This window comes from Rhyacophila brunnea, unplaced genomic scaffold (assembly GCF_057557595.1).
Source record: "Rhyacophila brunnea isolate RB1 unplaced genomic scaffold, BYU_Rbru_1.0 scaffold_5, whole genome shotgun sequence".
Lineage (NCBI taxonomy): Eukaryota > Metazoa > Arthropoda > Insecta > Trichoptera > Rhyacophilidae > Rhyacophila > Rhyacophila brunnea.
Genome location: NW_028233170.1, coordinates 4142654 through 4164185, shown reverse-complemented (window position 1 = coordinate 4164185; position 21532 = coordinate 4142654). Strand labels below are relative to the sequence as shown.

At 33.6% G+C, this 21532-nt stretch overlaps 2 protein-coding genes across 4 annotated transcripts in view; one reads left to right on the top strand and one right to left on the bottom strand.

Annotated features, from left to right (window-relative positions):
- The first annotated feature begins 49 nt into the window (after positions 1-49).
- Positions 50-15074, top strand: Su(H) (recombining binding protein suppressor of hairless). The gene is made up of 4 exons (XM_085955964.1): positions 50-903; positions 9783-10027; positions 13105-13330; positions 14257-15074. The coding sequence occupies exons 1-4, from the start codon at positions 58-60 to the stop codon at positions 14419-14421; spliced, it is 1482 nt and encodes a 493-aa protein (XP_085812090.1). The 5' UTR covers positions 50-57; the 3' UTR covers positions 14422-15074.
- Positions 15075-18949: 3875 nt separating this feature from the next.
- ck (unconventional myosin-VIIa ck) overlaps positions 18950-21532 on the bottom strand; it is a 129877-nt gene continuing 127294 nt past the window's right edge. For all 3 annotated transcript variants that reach the window (XM_085955936.1, XM_085955938.1, XM_085955937.1), the window contains exon 14: positions 18950-20752. In XM_085955936.1, coding sequence (XP_085812062.1) covers positions 20546-20752 — 207 coding nt within the window. In that variant the 3' untranslated portion in view covers positions 18950-20545. The remainder of the gene's footprint in view (positions 20753-21532) is intronic.

Genomic DNA, 21532 nt, shown 5'->3' with positions numbered 1-21532 from the left:
GCCGAAGTTTGACTCTCCAGCGTCGGCGATGTCGTGACAGATAATTTACTCTCGAAGATGCCGCATCAGTATGGACTGCCGGGAATGGCTCAGTCGCCTCCTTCGCCGCCGCCTCAGCACGGGGCGCTGTATCCCCGGTTCGAGAGCGCGGCCGGCCCCGGCGAGGGGGCCTACCGCCCGGACGAGCGCCGCCTCACCAGGGAGGCCATGGAGCGGTACCTTCGCGACCGTTCCGACATGGTCATGGTCATTTTGCACGCGAAGGTGGCCCAGAAATCGTACGGAAACGAGAAGAGGTTCTTCTGCCCTCCGCCTTGCATATACCTCTTCGGAGACGGCTGGCGATTGCGACAGGAGCAGATGCTTCGCGAAGGGGCGACGGAGCAGGCCTCTCAGCTCTGCGCCTTCATAGGCATCGGAAATTCCGAGCAAGACATGCAGCAGTTAGATTTGAACAACGGTAAACAGTATTGTGCAGCTAAAACTTTGTATATTTCCGATTCAGATAAAAGAAAACACTTTATGTTGTCCGTCAAAATGTTCTACGGGTCGGGGCACGATATCGGTGTGTTTAACAGTAAGCGAATAAAAGTGATTTCGAAACCGTCAAAAAAGAAACAATCATTGAAGAACGCGGACTTGTGCATCGCCAGTGGAACGAAAGTTGCCCTCTTCAACCGACTCCGATCTCAGACAGTTTCCACTAGGTACTTGCACGTGGAGAACGGGAATTTTCACGCTTCGTCCACGCAGTGGGGTGCTTTTACGATTCACTTGTTGGACGATAATGAGAGTGAATCGGAAGAGTTCCAAGTGCGGGAAGGTTATGTGCATTACGGGTCGACAGTCAAGTTGGTTTGTTCTGTCACCGGAATGGCATTGCCACGTCTCATCATTCGAAAGGTAAGCACCCACTTTTTCATTTTATATACTTACCTTGTGAATTTGTAGATTCTATTCTTTTTAACACTACGTCAGGCCATGGTGCTCAATGACACCAGTGTACTACTTAGTAAAAGTGAAAGAATCACATGAACATTCAGGCTTTATAAAAATCACATAAATGTATTGTGAACTCGCCGGGAATCGATCTTCGAGTTCTCGGATAAGAAGAATTAGAGTGATATAAGTATCCAAAAATAATGAGTTGAGTACGAATGATAACTTGATTAAATGTTAAATTAAAAAATATAAGTACCTACATCATAAATTCAATATTACCTCCAGAAAAGACAAATTAAAACCTATTTACATTCTTCTTTCTGTGTCATATCTGTTATCGGACATCGGAGATGATTTAAGTGATCCAGCCGTAATCATTTTGCTGGGAAAATATTCCCGTGGTTTTTCCATTGCCTCTGGACTGTTTATCTTAGTTTCACAAAAATATTGATTGGTCTATTATCCGTAACGTGGTTCAGATGTCTAATGTTCCCACTTATGATACTTAAATAAATTAAAGTGGAATAACTTAACCTTTAAATTACGCAAATTGCGACTTCTTCTCCTACGCATGAATTAGATAGGGTAAATTTAATTATCGTTACCGTTATTATTTCCGATTGCTCTTGCATAGAGCCTATTGTATCGTTTTCTCTCGCTCGAAGTTGATTTAACTACATCATATTATATTCTTTCAAAACTATTGACCTTCACGCTTATGTGGTATGTTTATAACATCCAGTATCAAAGAGTCAGGACTATAACTAGACTGAGTCTTATGAACTGTTTGTATTACAACACGTGATAGTGATTCCGCATTGTTCTTAGTGTGGTTGAATTTGTAGCCATAGAAAAAAGTATATTCTGTACTATACCGCATTGTTTATTCATTCCGCATTCTTTGTCAACCTGATATTTTATTAAGTACCTATTATAATTATTTTTGCATTGGAATATGGAATATTTAAAAGTTAGTACTGCACTTGTATCACCTTTTGTTTATAGCCAAAATTATGGTAGGTAAGTATTTAAGTAAAAACTATAATTATTGCCCCCTTATCCGGAAAAACGTCAATATCGTAGTAACACTAGTTTTCAGTACATCAGTTCAAATGACATACTATGCATTTCGTCACTGTATTTTAAATATCTCCTATGTGGTTTGACTCATATTCTGAGATAATCGAAAAAAACTGTTTTAAAAAATAATCATTCATAAATTAAAATTGGATAATCATTCTTTTTTATAATAAATTTATTATTAAGTAAATGGTAAAATCATAGCTTTTTCCATGTTTTTATCACAGGATTAATTCTATATGCACACGTTGAATCAAATCATGTAGAAGCATGCTGTGTTCACGTATAATTATTTTATTACTGATCTATTGCAGCCGACGCTCACATAGGATTAATTACGGTGCATGATTTTGGATGCTCTCACATAGGATTAAGTAATTTAATATCGACTTTATTTGTTGATTTAATTTTTTAATTGATGTTTCATGGTAGAGAAAAACAATGCGCATCACGTGGTATCAATAACTCATTTTCATTAAAATCACCACTTAGGTATTTAATATGAAGCGACGTTTTGTACAAGTCAAAAATCATTACTTAATCTCGACAATAGATGGCGCTAGATGTATTCAAGTAGTGACATGCAGTACCTATCATATCACTACTTTCCCGGGGAAGCGATTAATAAAATTATTGTGCAGTTAGCAACACTGCATAAATGTCACCTGATCGATAAGTGTGCTCGTCACTGGGAGATCGCGTTTGCTATTATATTTGTATCACACAACACATAAAATAAATTTATGAGTGAACGGAAGAGGGCGTTAAGTCTTAAAAATAAAAAAATGAGTTAAATAATATGCCAAATGAACCATAATAATATATACTTATATTATGCACAAATGAGAAAAGAGATGAGTTGAATCAACGCCTTTGAATTACTAAATTCCACACGGACACATTGGAGTTTCCATACGAAATGGTCCAAAATCAATCTTCCTTTGGCTATCCTGAAAAGTAGTAATTTTAGATATGAAAATATTACTTATTTGTAGAAAAAATTCAATCACGTACCTGTTCATATCTTTCCTATGTACCACAGCTTGAGATTAGCCAACACGTACAGCCATTTTCACTTTTATTAACAAACATTGCATTCAATGGTGCCAATGCAGAGAATGTTATTTTTTCTATAGTTACCAATTCAATCATTCTAAAATGGTTCAAGAATCGCTATAAAATGTTGAAATACAAAAAGTTTATATTATTAAGTATAGACCAAAGTCTTTGGGTAGGTAGGTATTTATTTCAACAACATTCAATTATATTTTTTATTTTGTTATAATATAAACAAAAATGAGGATGAGTGGATAAGGAAACAGACAAGGGTTGCGATGTAATAGAGTTCGCTAAAACCTCAAATGGAAATGAGTTGGACACATAGCATAGAAGACACAATCGTTGGACAAATGTAGTCATCCAGTGATACCCAAGAGGTACAAAACGTCCGCAAGGTAGACCTAGAGGTCGCTATATCAATGAAATGATAAAGTTCTGCGGAAGTACGTGGTAACGCAACGCACAGGATCAAGAGAAGTGGATTCGGCTTTGAGAGGCCTTCATCCAGAAGTGGATAAATTCAGGATGATGATGTTGATGAAACAATAATTATCTGTAGTTGCATCAACGTGCATTTAACATTGGTGAATGCGCACAGTGACCAAGGTGCCGAAAAACAAAACCCGGATCACAAAAAATTACTCAAATGGAATAGGTACGAGGGTGGGTCAATAAGTCCTTAGAAAAGCCGACAGGTGGCGCGACTAGTACTGTAAGCGGTTTGTTTTCATGCAGCGGCACTACCGATTCAGTATGCTGCGAAGTTTCAATCAGATTGGTCGGGTTGTTGTGTGTTTCTCGTACATTTAAAAAAAAAATTTGCTTGTGGAAAATGGAAAAATGGAAAATGGAGAAAATTGAGTTTAGAGCTGTTATTAAACATTTTAATATAAAAGGGTTAACAGCAAAGGAAATAAAAAATGAGTTGGATTTAGTTCACGGCATATCTGCTCCTTCACTTGCAACTATTTATAACTGGTTAAATGAATTTAAACGTGGTCGTACATCAACAAAGGATGAACCACGCTCAGGACGTCCTGTAGAGGTGACTACACCAGAAATGATCAATAAAATCCACGATATGGTGTTAAGTGACCGAAGATTAAAGTTGAGTGAGATAATTGAGGTTACAGGGATCTCAAAAGGTAGCGTCATTTCTATTTTACATGACAAATTGGGCATGAAAAAAATTTCTGCAAGATGGGTGCCGCGTTTGCTCACAGTCGACAATAAACGCAATAGGGTGGTGGCCTCTAAAGCCCTGTTGTAGCTCATGCAACGCAATCCGGATGAATTTTTTCGTTGCTTTGTGACTGTAGATGAAACATGGATACACCACTATACTCCCGAGACGAAAGAACAGTCAAAGCAGTGGATTGGGAAAGGCGAACCATGTCCAAAGAAGGCGAAAACCGTAAAATCAGCTGGTAAGGTTATGGCTACTGTATTTTGGGATGCACGTGGAATTATTTTCGTTGACTATTTGGAAAAAGGAAAAACAATAACAGGGGATTATTATGCATCTTTATTGGACCAGCTAAAAAACAAAATTGAAGAAAAACGGCCTCATTTAAACAGGAAAAAAATCCTCTTTCATCAGGACAATGCCCGTGTTCACACATGTTTACGATCAATGGCTAAAATTGAAGAATTGAAGTTCGAATTGGTCGACCACCCATCGTATTCGCCAGATTTAGCCCCCAGTGACTTTTTCCTTTTCCCAAACTTAAAAAAATGGCTAAGTGGACAACGTTTTTTTTCAAATGAAGAAGTCATCGATCGGACAAATGCTTATTTTGAGGACCTTCCGAAAACTTATTTTTCTGACGGTTTAAAAAAAATTGAGAAACGTCTAACCAAGTGTATTGAGCTCCAAGGAGATTATGTTGAGAAATAAAAAAAAAATACAAAAATAAAAACTGTTTTAATGCTTTTTTCTAAGGAATTATTGACCCACCCTCGTAGTACAAAAGTTAAATCAATTAAAATTTAAATTCAAATTCCATCAAGTACGAGGGGTGCAGTTAGGCTGTTAAGATTCAACATAAATAGTGCACACGTGCACTGTCTGAACTTAACAGCCCACCTCCGCCCTTCGCCACCACTCTGTCGATAGTATTGATTTAATAATTAAAAAACAATAGATTATTTGCGTCTCCTCTCCGCCATTAGCTCGGGCAGCCGAGAGTTGTACATTGTACTTCACATAGCTTTTGATAAGCAATGTATTTATTTGTATGTATTTACATACAGTAGTCAATAAAGAATATTATATTATATTTAGGTAGTTATAGTTTTCCAATGTACTTACTACTTGGTATATTATTTTTAATGTGATGATAAATTTTCTCCCCCCTATCTATAAAATATATGTCTCTCCCTCTCCTGTATGCAGCGCTAATCGCATTCAGGGTTTAACATTAGGGTTGACACCCTTCATTTGGCTGAACTTATTGTATGCTGCATACTTACCTTCTCATTTCAATTCACACTGTAACAAATGTAAATAATAAATTTGGGGAGGGGGATTATTTGTTGGGGTTCCTGCTATCTTTTAATACTGTATAATTTTATTAAGTTTTATAATTGTTTAAAATATTTTTATTACTTAATTGAAAAATAATTGTACGCATCCACTTCCATTCAGGTCTGTCCGAAGGCGTTTTCCTACAGCTTCGGACATTACGATACTATTCATCCATCTTGTACAAGGTCGATCAGATCTTCATTTGTTTGTTAACTTCCTGAATGTCATTTTTTTGTCATTATGACTCATCCATTATATTAATGATAGCGCCCGCCAGTCTGGTTTAAAAGACTATGATATTATATTATGAGCTCTCATACTAAGCAGACATTTAGTTGTTCCATCTCCGACTGTGATTGATAGGTACGAAAACTCTGTGCTTGCACTCGAAAAACAATTATTGTCCCAACACGAAAGTAACGATAAAAAAGGATATTTAGATTAAATTAAATTTATTAAAAAGGATTATTTGAAACATCATAATGATTGCGTAATTCTTACATTTGTGCATTTGCTTTGGCGGTATATATTATGGATTGTTCCGTCATTAGTGGACAGCCTTAGATTTTGATTTGAAATATTCTTCTACTATAAAATTAGAGACTAAATACAAACTGATATAGATTATATGACATCAAAAGTTCGAATAGGTAAATATTTACGGTAAAGTCAAATAATCTCCCCCCCCCCCGTGTAATTGCTATCAAACGCCTATTTCAATTCTATGGCTTTCTTACAATTTAGTTATAATATATATTTTGGAAGGTATTATTGTCTATCATACATAATAATATGGACTTTAAGTAGTTTTAACATAGAAAATCAGCTAAAAATAATATTTATTATCAAAAATTATTTTGAACATATATAATTCTGAAAACATGAGAAACTCATGAGAAAATATATTCAATAGAAAAAATCTTTTTTGAAAAAAGTAAGACACGGCAGGAGACAGAAAAGATTTTTTTCTATTGGCGGTGTTTTCTCAAGAGTGTTTTCTGAATTATGTATGTTCAATAATTAGAATGGTACATTCGTAAATCTTGTGAATTATTCGTTGAATAAAAGAAATAGTTATTTAAAAATTATGTTTATTATAAATCTAAATCACTTGTCACATAATGCAATACGACATGCAACTTTCTTATGTGCGTATAGGCAAGGCCGAGCGAGGACAGTGATGTCACTCGGCAAGTCAAAATGAATGACAAAGTGCGACATTTCGGGAATATACCTGCGCTGCATGTTGTGTGAAAATAGTTGCATGTGCCTCCAGATGTTTTTTTCAAACTAAAATGTTTTATTCCAGCAATGTGCGAAGGTCCATAAGATAACGTGTGTTTTGTGAATAACGTTGACGTCACATATTAGTATTCGACACGTCGAGATGAGTTTAGATGTTAGAGCCGGCTTAAGGCTCCTCTAGTTATAGTTCAAACTCTTTAGTGATGTGCCGGTTCTGCGGTCAATACATTTTAGTCTGATTCAGCAATGGGAAGTTAATTTTCCTATTCTATTGGTATTAGTTAATGACACAAACTTAATATCATGGGAATTGTGGTGCGTAGTCAAAGTGTTGTCATAACATAACAATAATTTAGTGATTACTCATTTAGTAGCAGGGTGACGATACACCGTGTCAATTCGAGACAATATTTAAATTCTTTTGGTTACCCCATTGCAATTTATTATCAGGGTTTGCAATCCTTGTGGGATCCAATAAAAAGTTTTGGCTATAGTGCCACAGATGACCGGATGGACCATTTTTTTGGGCAGAAACAGTTTATCCCATCTAGACAATTATATTAAATACCTTTTTCTGTCGTGGTGTCGAAGGTGTCCCCTATCAAAAGGGTATAAAGGATATAATACATTGGTATCAAATGTGATTTTATTGTATTTAAAGGGCCTATAATATAACAGTATACACAGTGTGGGGAATTTAATTTTCATAATATCGCCACGCTTAAGGTTGACTAACGTGGAAGAGGGGTCCACATGCGATGTACAATTTGATTTTCTTTATTTTTTGTTTTTATTATTTGCTCAATTATGTGTTATCTTAAAATATCATTTTTAAAATAGGAAAATTCTTATCTTTCAAAAAATACACATAAAACATAGAAATTGTTGAATTCATTTCGCTAAGTGTTTTCTTCTCTCCTGAACATTTTTGTTTTTGCATATAGACCCTTTTTATATTGATTTACCAATTGTTAATTTAAAGTTTGATATTTTCATACATTTCGATGCATCATTATCACACACTAAGGTTCGGTTAGGTCAATAAACATTTGTAGACGTGTTCTGAATATGACAATAATGGTATCTTCTTCTTTTTCGGCCATATCCGCCCCTTAGTTGGAGCATATGGACACCACGCGGCGCCTCCAAGAATCCCTATTGCTCGCCAGTCTTCTTGCTTCGTTCCAGGTCAAACCAGCACCCCGTAGCTCCACCGTATACACTTTATAGATAGTACAAATGAACACAGATTTGCAATTTGATCTTTATTTAAATGTAGAGTTAATTTTTCAACCACATTTTTGTCTGTTTATGGACTCAGACAAACTGAGTTTGTATGGGCACGGTTTTCTGTATTTACAACAATGTAACTGTTTGTTTTAGCCGGGTAAACTAGTCTCGACTGCAACACGTCGAATATGTCCATGTGATTTTGTTGGTATTCACGAAACGCATGTAATTTAATGTACCTCCGCAGACAGCTCGAATGCCGTATTTTAGTTTGAAAAGGACAGCTGGTGTCGCTAGCAAGAAATTTCACTCCGGCACATTTGCAAGAGCTGCTTTTTCATTAATTTCGGCTAACTGCGTGATGTCACTGTCCCGGCATGGCATGGAAGAAAGTTGCAACATTGCGCCCGGTTTTGATTTATGACTATATCCCAGTCAATATTTTTCAGTGGACGCAAAACAAGTGTCGAATGAATATGTTCTCTCGGCTAATTGACGACCAATATCAGAGCAATGTGTTCCCACGATCCGAATGTTTGAATTGTGATTTTAATGGTCCCATTTTGACAGTATGGAAGAATGGCCAGTCTGGTTAGTCATAATCTATCTGTACCAACCCACTTTCACAGTGAGTAGTTGATTACATTCTACTTTTTCTTATTAAAAATGGTCTTATGTAGCAGTGTGAGAAATTATATTATAATGAAGTAAATCAAACAGTTGTATATTTTTTTCATTCATTATTTTGTAATTTATTACTGAGATAATATTAAGTATGTACAATTTTTATTGAAATATATACTTCTGCATATCTAATAGTATTTGAGTTCAACCATTTTTTATTTTATTATATTCATTTCAAATGAGAATAATATTCTTTTTTCATTCAAATATCTTATCATTAATAATTATTTTTCTGAATGAAATTGAATGCCATGTTAGATGTATAGTTTTATTTATTCTTTTATTTTATGTGACCTCTAACTAAAGGTTGGTTATCATTGTTTTAATCCCAGTCTTATTCATTGTGGATTTGAAGTCACTGTCCTTTGGTTGAACTACTATCCAAGAAATGCTTCTTATTCCATTTTTTCCAATATAACCCTTAACTCTAATGTCGTTAAATATCAAGCACATAATCCCAGAGGTTTAATTGAATTTTATAAACCAACCAACATCTGTAAATTGTAGTCTTGTTCAATAAAAACAAATACGTATTACTAACAAAGTTTAATGTGCACTTTGTATGGCGGAACTTAACATTGAAGTTAAGCGCCCTCTACCGAAACCCGCCCCGCACCACACTCGATCTTAATCGTGCGTATCGCGGGGCCCTACAGGTGATGTGAATCATTTGAAACAATTGGACTGGGACTGCCCAAGACTTAGGTTGCTACGTTCAAAGTGAGCTCTGACTGAGTTTAATGAGTTTATTTTAATGCAAAGTGCCAAGAGGAGGAAAGCAAATGGAAATTATGAAAAGAAAATGAAGTTATGTTGTGTATACAGCAAAGAAAATGAAGCTAATCATACGGACAACAAAAATTATGTGAAGAGATCTTCACGCCCGCCTACCTCCACCCTTCGCTACTGCTACTCACTAACATAAGAATGTTCGCCAAATCTGTTAATTTTGACACAGATTTTACTGTATGGCCGAGCACATCAATATTAAAATTATATATTTTTTTGTCGATAGGTTGATAAGCAGATGGCGCTATTAGAAGCTGACGATCCCGTGTCACAACTTCACAAGTGTGCCTTCTATATGAAGGACACGGAGAGGATGTACCTTTGCCTGTCACAAGAACGTATCATACAATTCCAAGCCACTCCTTGCCCCAAAGAGACCAACAAAGAGATGATCAACGACGGAGCTTGCTGGACCATCATTTCCACTGACAAGGCCGAATATCAATTCTTCGAGGGGATGGGGCCTGTCAGGTATTTTAATACACAATGCTTGTTTGTCCTGATACAAATTGTAGTGTATTCATTCACTGTCATACCATTTTGTTCTTAACCCATATGCGAAGACATTTTCTCTAGGAGATGAGCCTAAATAATATATGAAAGTAAAACTACTGAGACTAATGATTAAATTGGCTGCAAGACATTTCAAATAGCAAACTTCACAATATTGCCCAGCGCATCTATTCTATACACAAGACGTGTATCGAAGTATTAGCATTTATTGTAACAATTACAATAAGTGCTATGTTTTAACAGCACCTCTCTTGGGTGTGCTAAATTGTAGAGCGAGATAGACAGTTTTGACTGTTTAGACAGCTAACTTATTGTAACAATTATAATACTTTGATACAACATATGAAAAACTACCCTCGATAGCAGTCTTGTGTATAGAATAGATGCGCAGATCTCTCAAAAACTGCAAGCATTTCAACACAATTCTAAATTTAATTATTTGAACAATGAATTTTATAAATTATTAAAAGTACACATTGTCAAGATGAACTCTGAAATTTGAATGGGCAGTATTGTTCTGTAGTTCGACACTGTTGTACTTTATAGGTACATTGACCATTTCGAACATGAAATATGGTCGACTTGTACCAAAGTTGAAGCATTCACATTAAAATGCAAATGTGATGATTATAACTATAACCATCAGCGAGTAGTGGGAGACTAATCAATGCGCTCCCCAGAGACAGACATTTTCAGTGATGTACTGTGTATTATGTTTTTGAAGTTATATTTTATTGTTTAACATTGTTTATGTTTTTTTTCTCTCTCTTCTAAGGGTAGTATTTGCTATGTATTATTATATTTGTTAACTTTTCACAATGTTAAGTTTTTACCGACAGTCAGTTTTAATTATTTATTGTACATACTATACAAGCAGCAAAACATCCTTAATCGTCATTTCGAATATTTATATGAATAATCATCTCATAATGTCATTTGTACATAATACTTAAACATCAAAACGGCTGGTAAAGATGTTTATTGTTTATAACTGCCATGTTTTGATGCGCCAACGTACATAGTATTAATTTTAAAACATTCCGAAATCATCGAGTGTTGTAATACAAAATGTTCTACGGACTCCCTCTTGATATAGTTAACTTTGTTGTGGTGCACCTATTTTGTGGTCAATATATTTAGTCGATGGGAAGTTAATTTTCCTATTCTATTGGTCATGTTGCCGGCACAAACATAATAACTTGTAAATTGTGGTGTTTGGTTAAAGTGTTCTTATAACAATTGTGATTGCTTACTTGGTAATTGGATTTCATTTTAGTATTATTAAATATGTATACTGAAATGGGCAAAGATGGCGGTTATAAATAATAGTTTCATGTCAGTTTAAAACAATAAAGATTTTCTGTTTTGTTGTTTCAGTATTATGTAGAAAATGACATTATGTGACGATTATTCGTCTAAATATTCTAAATGATGGTTCGGTGTGTTTTGTTGCTTATTTAAAACAAACTGTCCTGTAAATGGCAATTATTTATATTTCAATGCCCCGACATACAGAATATTATTTTTTCCATTTACACTAATAATTTGACGGTATTATGCAACAAAGATCCAATCCACAAAAATGTACTTCTGAGATAAATGCCTTTTATATGTTGGTAAACAATGTGGTATTCATGAATAAATATTTTAATTTATATTCAAATATTATATTTAAGTAATTATTTATTTATATTGACTACTTTAATAACTTTTGCTTTATCTGAGGAAATTAATGCATTTTTTAACAAAAAATGTTGATCGGTTCATGTGGCCCGCATGTGGCCCGCCGGGTATTTTTTTGCGGCCCGCCATCATTAATTGTACTTCTGATTACGAATAACTTTTTTATAATTTTTAAAAAAATATTGACAATAGATTAAAATTTGAATAATTTGTTGTTTCGTAAATGTATTATCTCAGTACGTCTTCCTTGCGTCTCGTCTCACACTATGTAACCACTATTTTCTATGATGAACATCGTGACACATTTAAATACGTTTAACTCCGCGTTGTAAGGAAAAAAAATATGTGCCCATGATATGGTAAAAAGTTTGAATGGATTTCAATTAAAACTCAAGTTATTCCTTCGACAAATATCGAATAACAACGTGGACCACCTTCCAACTTTGAAGTTGCTGAATATACCAGAACATAAATTTGAAGAATATGGTAAAATTATTAAAGCTCTGAATGACGATTTTTCACAAAGATTTGGTGACTTCCAAAAAATTGAGACAAGTTTAGCAATAGTACGCGATCCATTTTCAATAGATATTGATAGTGTACTGACAGAGCTACAACTTGAGATTATTGATCTGCAGTGTGACACTGATTTAAGATAATTGCATCGTCGTGAAGAAATCTCCAAATTTTACAATGCCCTTAATTCAGACAAATTCGACCAACTTAAAGATTATGCAAGAAAAATGTTTGTTATTTTTGGATTGGCCTATATAATATGTGAACAAACATTTTCGATCATGAACCTCAATAAAAATTCTTTACGATCAAATATCTCCGATGCCCATTTACAAGCATTTTTGAGAATATCAACTTTAAAATTAACACCTGAATTTAAAAAAAATGTACAACAGTTTCATTCTTCTCATTAATTTTTTTATAATGTTCATTTTTCGTGATAATAAATAGTGTATATCTAAAAATGGTATTTTACTTGCGGCCCGCCGCTCATTTCGAATTCTTGAATTTGGCCCTCCATCCAAAAAGTTTGCCCACCCCTGCCATAGATGAATGTTGGTTGGCTCTTACAACGATAGATTGCAGTAATATTCACATATACACGTGGCATTTTTTACCTAATAAATTGACTCTTATGGGAACCACATAAAAACTCATATTTTAACATGTTGAGGGTTGGTTCCTTGTTGCATATTACATCCAATTTAAATACGATAAAAGCAGAATTGGCATCAAGTATTGTAATTGTTCAATTAATTAAACTATTTGAATTAAATAAAATTCTACATGCACGTGTTTAATTATTTAAAGCTAATGATGAATCACTCATTCGTTAGGTCTCCAGTAACCCCGGTACCGTTGGTCCACTCCCTGAACTTGAACGGAGGCGGAGATGTGGCCATGTTGGAGCTGGCGGGCGACAACTTCACGCCCTCATTGCAGGTATGGTTTGGAGACGTGGAAGCCGAGACCATGTACCGCTGCGCCGAGTCCATGCTGTGCGTCGTGCCTGACATCTCGCAGTTCCGAGGGGAGTGGCTGTGGGTTCGACAGCCAACTCAGGTTTGCACTCATTCATTCAATTAATAGTCGTGTATACAGAGCAGTAGAACGAATAGATTCATTGTCTATAATTGCAGTAATTCTCAATTTGGGTTCCTCAAGAATCTGCGGAAACCTGTTGTGTGTGAAAATAAATTAGTACCATTTTTGTGAATGAATTAAAATTTTAAATATTCAAGGTTTTCACGTTTGACCTATTGATAAAACAATGAAGCATTTTGATAGTTTAGTTTGGCTAAATATAATTATACACCCGATGGTTATTATTGAAAAATTTTAAAAAGGAAAACAATGTTTGTTTATAACTAATAAAGTCAAACATATTTATCAGCCACGTGGGGTTTTGCGAGATGTAACAATATATTTCAAGGGTTCTTCCAACCAAATAGGTTAGGAATCTCTGCATGGTCATATAATATGCAAAACCAACTTTTCTCGCTCTTGGTATGAACTATAAAAAAGATTAAATAATTGTTTGGATGTAATTTTATTATATGAATAATAGAGGCTAATAACATAATGAAATAAATACTGTTCAAATACTGGTACCTATATTACAATTACTGGTTCAAATTGTGTTAATTGTATCTATCATTGAAATATTTTTTCATCACAAAATCGCTGTCAAGTCAAATACATAAAAGGAATTTATTATTTTTTTAAATTCAATTCGAGTCACATATCCGGTGTTGGGGGGACGTACTGACCATTGAGTTGTATCGTATTTTAGACTTCAGGAACAATAATTATTATTAGTTTGGATCAAATAAGCCTATATTGACAAACAGAATGATTTGGAGTCAGAAATTAAGATTTCGAGTATGATCTCAAATTATTTTATGATTTTTTGATAGTGGAATGTTAAAAGATATATAACAATAAGAACAATTACATATACCTAATGAGAATTACATTTCTCTCACTAGGTACCAGTTTCATTGGTAAGAAACGACGGTATCATATACGCCACAGGACTAACCTTCACATACACCCCAGAACCGGGGCCACGGCCTCACTGCACCCCGGTGGATGACGTGATGCGACCAGACGCCCCTCTGTCCACCTGGCAGCAGTCCGGCGGTTTGCGCTGAACCAACCAAACTTGTAATCTGTGTATAAATTGAGATTTTTCTATTTTATTGCTCACTAATTAATAGTTACGAAACGTTTGTGAAATATCATGCATCTCTTTCGACATTCCTCACTTGCAGGCTTGCAATGACTATTGCTAGGAATTGAAGTGTCGCTGCGGGTTTTTGAAGAGCGAAAGGTATCGTGTAACCTGTTTTCAAATACACTATCGATTATCCATTTGTCATATTGTGTCAAAAAAATTCTATGCATAAATGAATATATATATATAAATATGCACAATATAAGACAGCATATTGTTGTTCAATACACTGTTACAATATGCTGGGGAAAAATGATGTTATCGTTCAGTCGCTATTGCATTTATTTTTACAAATTACATATTATGTAATGTTTGTTTTATTGAGGCAATTGTCACTTTTATATTAACCCATGGATAAATAGAACTGGAATATTGGAAGCCTCAATGGAGCACATGCTGCTTGTGTAAAAAATACAATTTACCATGTGTTACATTCATTACAAACAGCATCTGTATTGTACTGAATGCTGTTTTTTTAAATTATTGTTAAAAATTAATATTCAAGATATTAAATTCAAAAATCAGGCACTTAAGTATTAATTTTCAACAGACATCATTTGGCGCATATTCAAAAAAGTAGTTAGTTACACTGGAGGAAGGCCTTCCAAAATTTTTCTCCCTTTGCCTTTTGGTATCTCTTGAGTACCACTGAATGCCTGATTTTATCCAGCAGTCATCTTGTCTTAAATAGATATGACCAGTCTGTTTCATTTGTTTGTTGACGAAGACTCTTGAGTTGACCGAGTGGTTCATCATGACTTTTTGCCTACTTCATGACTTTTGCCAGTTCCTACATTCTATATTGGATATCCTCTGCATCTAATAAAAAGGCAACATGAATCAGGTATTCATCATTTTTGCGAATCCTTTCATCTACCCTGTCAAAATTCTAGAGAGTAACTGTGAATAGTTTAGGCGAGATTGTATCACCTTTTCTGATACCTTCGCTTATCAACTCAACTCAATCAACTTCACCGAATTTGTTGATGAGAGTATTCTAGTTCTTTCGCTGACGAAAGCTTTAGTTATAATTGAACAATGTGCTATGGGATAATGTTTATTTGTTAACAGGTAACTCGTGATGCTTTGTGGCATATCTGATTGACGGCCTCTTAAAATGTGTTTCATGAATGAAATTTTAACTGTTGCCGTACGATGCATTCCAAGCCGACAATTATTCTCTCAGCGTTATCGACAAAATTTGACATAGCCGGGGATGGGAGCGTCAATACCTTCCCCCGTTTAGTATTTTGTTCTTTGAAAATGAACATTGCCAAAGTATTGAAGCATGGAGCAATTTACACTCTGTGCCGACCTAATGAAAAGGGCAAAACGCCATCCTATTTTTATCCAATAGCGGTTTAGCCATTATAATTTCAGAATTCTCAATACTATAAAATTAGATATTATATATCAAACATATACTATAAGAAAACTTATGATTTCGAATATATACATATTAAAATAAATAATCTGTAAAATAATTTGTGTATCCTGAAATCTCAGGTAGATTTTGTACAAAGTTGAATTTTATATAATTATGAATGAATTTAAAATTAGATTTAAGACGAAAAACATTCTATCTCAATTTGGTGTATATGTAAAAAGGAACTAACTACATTATTATGTATTGAAATTACCAATACCTGAAGTGTGAAGGAAATACAATATGGTTAGTTAATAATATATCAAAAAAATCTCCTTTGAATTGGAGATAAACTCCTAAGATAATTAAAGATTGAGTGACTACAAGTGACATAATAATATTATAAGTTCAAAAAAATAGTTAAGAACAAATTTTACATCACATCTATTTGTGCGTGAAACAAGATTCACACATGTAATTGCTTTATATGAAAGTCATAAATGTTGTATTACTAACATTGTATAAAATATTTTAACCTGACTTTAAACACTAAAATCATTCAGTCATCAGTGTCTCATTATTTATTACACAATGTAGTTAGTTCCTTTTCGACTAGATCTCCTGATAATTGGAGCTTGTGCATATTTTATTTAAAAAAAGTCGCTCAATATTTTCTGAATTTGGACAAATAATGTATAGCAAGAATGATTTTGTAATATTTTTAATTCAGGATACATTTGGTTTTTATATGTGCGATCATGTTGGAGTTATTATGTCAGAAGGGTATATCTTATAAATTGTTTGGTCAAAGTCAAAAAAAATATTTACTATTGTTAACTACATCATACTAATATCATGTTACATTGTTATAACTGATAATGATACCAAGTATCTATTATGGCTACCAAATGTATAATATTGTATAAATGTTTTGTACATTAACATATTATTATATTCATGCCATGTAGTGGAAAGTCATACAAGTAGCAAGCATCTGACATCGCGGTAACTTGCATATGAGTAGAAGTGCCTGCTATCTCGTACTGGTCGAGGCGTGAATACGTCAATTTGTTTCGTGATGGCGACGGGGGTATTAATTCTTAAATCGTGTAAAGATGACTAAAAACGTTACCCATTTACTTAAAAAAGAAAACATGTCAATGAATACATTATTGTTGTTACTAATAGAACAATAAACAGAACATTAAATGGACGCATGCTGGATGTATATGACAATTTTATATTTCGTTCAGCATGCGTCATTTGCACCCGCGACCTGCAATCCGCGCATCGCCTAACCACGATCTTTTTAGACCATGCCTCAACTGAGGTATAGCCTTAACAGAAAAACTGTTTTTGCAATAATAAATGTGTATTTACAGTACAGATTGTATTTATATGTAAATTTTACCTATAATTCTCGTTTATCTTTGCTGTCATCATTTGGGCGACTAATTCTTCTAATGAATTGTAGGAAATAATCAAAATGCACAAGGTTTTAGTAATAAAATTACTTTATTGACAAATTCAGACCCTTCTCGGTATCAACATTTCATACATAATCATGACATAAGAACAAAATTATACCTTTATAGTTTTTAAGAGATATTTTAAAAATATAAAAATGTATAATGGAATAATAGTTAATATTCGCTTATATTTTTGTTTTCACCGACAAATGTAAAAAAATTAATGTATATAATTATAATACATAGTGTACAAAATACGTATCGTAAAGCAAAAGCATAACATAGAATATTGCGTCAAATAAATATACGTTTCGAATCGACTGGGCTTTGTGTCAATATCGTTTATAATCCTTGCGAACATCATCGTGTTATAAATTTGTATATATTTTTGTTGATCGCTTTGGCGGCATCAAAACATCAACCTCTTTCGCTTATCAATGAATACAATCAATTATGTATAATAAATCAACATTTTACGTCACCATTTTAAGTTTAGAGTGATGTGGGAACGTTCGCTATAAAGAGATTTTATTTTGACTGTGAGAACGAGCATGGAAACAATGAACTCATTAGTAGAACACATTAATATATAAAATGTACACTGGGGAATACACAACAACTGTTATATTCTACAGGCATGATTTTTTTTATGAATAAATTACACATAAATGATGTTCTCATGCATTAGCTTGATAATTTAAATTATCGCCGGGGTCCGACAGCGTTTGTTTAAAACCCGCTGCAGAAAATATTACATTTTATTCCTTCAGTATACATACTAATTTCAAGCTTTATTTTTTTACATTTTATAAAACAATGTAATTTAAAAAAAAACATAGCGAAATTCTCATATATTATATATAATAATAATTTAATCGCATAGTATTTCATGTTAAGATTTTTATGTATAAAAAAAATATACATAGCATTATTGTCAGCTTATTTTGTAAAACTGCCGAATCCGTTTTTCGATCAAATATCTCGTGCAAAACTTTTTTTTCACTACCCAATCAAACGGCCTCCAGAGAAATAACATTACTAGAATAATATCTAAAATATTTGTCAATTCGGACTCAGAAGTTTTGCAAAGTGAGCTGACGTTATAATTTTAATAATTATTTAACATAGTAAAAATGAGATTTGATATTTTGTCTCACGCAGGTTGTTTATGTGAATGTCATATTGACATTCTAATATTTTATTTCAAAAAAACAAATATGATGTCCCGCACGAAGATGAATAAATAAATTTATTATTGCAAGTGTCCCCGGATTTACAGTGGATTTTTTCATAGTTTGTAAGTCTAGGGATACTTGTATATCGATAGTGTATGTGTGATATCAATATGACTGTACTTTATATATGGAAGAAACAATACTGTTTAAATTTTAATGACATCGATGAAAATTAATCAGTTTTTGATATTAATTGTGTTTGTAAATATTAGGAGGTATGTATTGAGTTGTATGGAGTTCATTGTTAAAGTACATTGTAAAATTTGTTATTGCAATATTGACAGTTGAAGTAGATACGAGGTAATCACATATACAGAATCGATATGTACGCTTTATAATAATTACTATTGTAAGAATTTTTTTGCTTATGTTTTTGTCCGTAAGCATGTTTTGGTGTCTTTTTTGAAATACAACAAAGTAACAAAATAACATGACTATGTTTCATTTCATGCGTGTGTGTGAACGGCGAACACTATCAGAGTGAATAATAATCGTGTAAAAATATGATGGGAATTTTTGTTGAAGATAAAATTCCATAGAGCGATGATTGTATAGACGACTTCCTGTCTTGCTGAATACAATGGAGGCCACAGCAGTTTACCTGAGGATAAGCAAGTGTAAGAGATTCTAATTAGCCAGCCCGTGGGAATTTCCCACGGTATTCTCGCATTTATTTGACTTTAGATAATATAATATTATCATCAGCTCTCCTTCCCAAAGAATCGTTGACTTTTACAGTTTTAGAGACTCGGATAGCAAAATTCTTTTCAGCCTTCTGAAGTATTGTGCAACAATAGATATGCTACCTTAATTTTAATAATTGACTAACAATTTCAGTAGTTATTCGACTTCTCTTGCTATTTTTTTGATAATCAGAGTTTTAGTACATCAATTTACGTTTGCACCAACTTAGTCGTCAGCCCGAACTATAATTTAACATGTTCATTGAACTTTTTTGTCTTTGCTCCGGTATAATATTATTATATAGTATAATGTGCTACATAATATGAGGCTTCAGTAATCATTCGAGATGAGAACCCAAATTCAAATCGATTGGAAAAACATTAATTGCAACAAACTCTGGATAGTCAACCTTTTTTGTGACAATATTTAATTTCTGCTGAATTATATTACATTACAAATCTAATAGGCTCCACTAATCAGTGAACGACATTCACCATGAATTTTTTTTGTTTCCAGCAATGGTTCAGTGTTTTGAACATTTTATGTACAATATTACTTAATTATTCAAACATAATATGAATCTCAAATTTTTCTAGCAAAACTTACATAATTACTTAATTTGGGAAACAATAATATTGTCAAGTCTTTTTACATACAATAAAAGTCAAAACCCCGCAATTTATAGCTTTTTTTCCCCTCATTCAAGCGTTTAATCTAACTCGGATCATTTTGCATAGATTGTCACATGCTAATTGTCACATGTCTTTTAAGTACCCTTTTTCATCTGATCATTTTTGTTCAGATTTGCATCGAATGTCTTAAATCAGAAAATTCTCAGTAGCTAACGAAATATGTGGATTCTGGGAGGGTGCTTAGATATGAATACTTCAATTAAATCGGGGGTCCGGGACTTGGTCTCCTGTGTTTTGTAAATACATCATATTATTTATCTTAAAGTTGTGCTAAAACTCTTAATATCAATGCTTAACAATAACAATTGTTAATATGATTGCCAATACAAAGCGGTCCTTCATTTCAAACATAAATTAAAACAATCTATATAGCCACAATAAATATAACATATCATCATATCTCAGCAAACTTGTAATTAAGAGTCATTAACTTTATATTATAATATAAACGTAAATAATTTAAATAAGTCATAATAAACAACTTCTCCGTCATTAACGGGCTATAAAGCACGGTTTCCCTGAACACTCGCCAATGAATAAAGAAATAAAAAAAAACAACATATGTATTATTATTTATTGTCACGTAGACTTGGTTTTATTTCACCCGTATGGTACGCTGTTTGTTCATGTTGGTCAACATGAGGGAGATGTACGAGGTGAGGAGGTCGTCCATTTTGTAGCCAAGTGAAGTCTCGCAGAGCAGCTTGGAGCCCCTCACCAGGTTTCCGATGGTCATGTGGAAGTAAGTGTTGCCCGATGACCAGTTTGATATGCGGGTAAATGGATGCGTCACCAGAATATCCTGTAAATAATTATTCCATTAATTACAATCGAATGTACCTATGATTTTTTGAATTGATGATATGGCACACCACAAAGTGGTCTTGTATGACTTTTTTTATAAGGAAAAGTACTTTCATAGGTGTTTCACCAACTAGCCCACCTTGTCTACTAAACGGAGTCTTAATATCAGAGAGTTAGGATTAGATATGATACCTTTAGCATTGCCATATTTTTTTCAAAAGAAAGATTTTTTTCTATTGGTTATATATTTTCTCAGGAGTGTTTTCAAAATTATGTATTTTCAATAAGAAGAATGTTACATTCTTAAAATCTCATGAATTATTTGTTAAATAAAAAAAATAGAATTAAATTATTAGCAAGTTCAAGTAAGTTAAAACAAAAAATCTTGAAGCGATCCATGACGTCGGTTAGTAATTAAGGTAAATTAATTCCTACTTGGATTTAAAATACAAAAGCTGATTGCCGATAGTAACTCAATTTGGAAAGCACTTCAGAGTATTGAGAGCCATTAGTTAAAATTTGTCGCAATGAAATAGGATACCTATAGCATTGTAGTCAATGTGCGTGGGAGTGAATCCCAAGAGACGCAAGTTCGATTCCTGCTAGGTGTCATATTTTTTTTCAAAAAAAGATTTTTTCTATTGGTTATAATTATATTTTCTCAGAAGTGTGTTTTCAAAATTATGATCAATAAAAAATATGTTACATTCTTAAAATCTCGCGAATTATTCGTTGAATAAAGAAATTGTTAGTTAAATTGATTTTTATTAAATAGCCG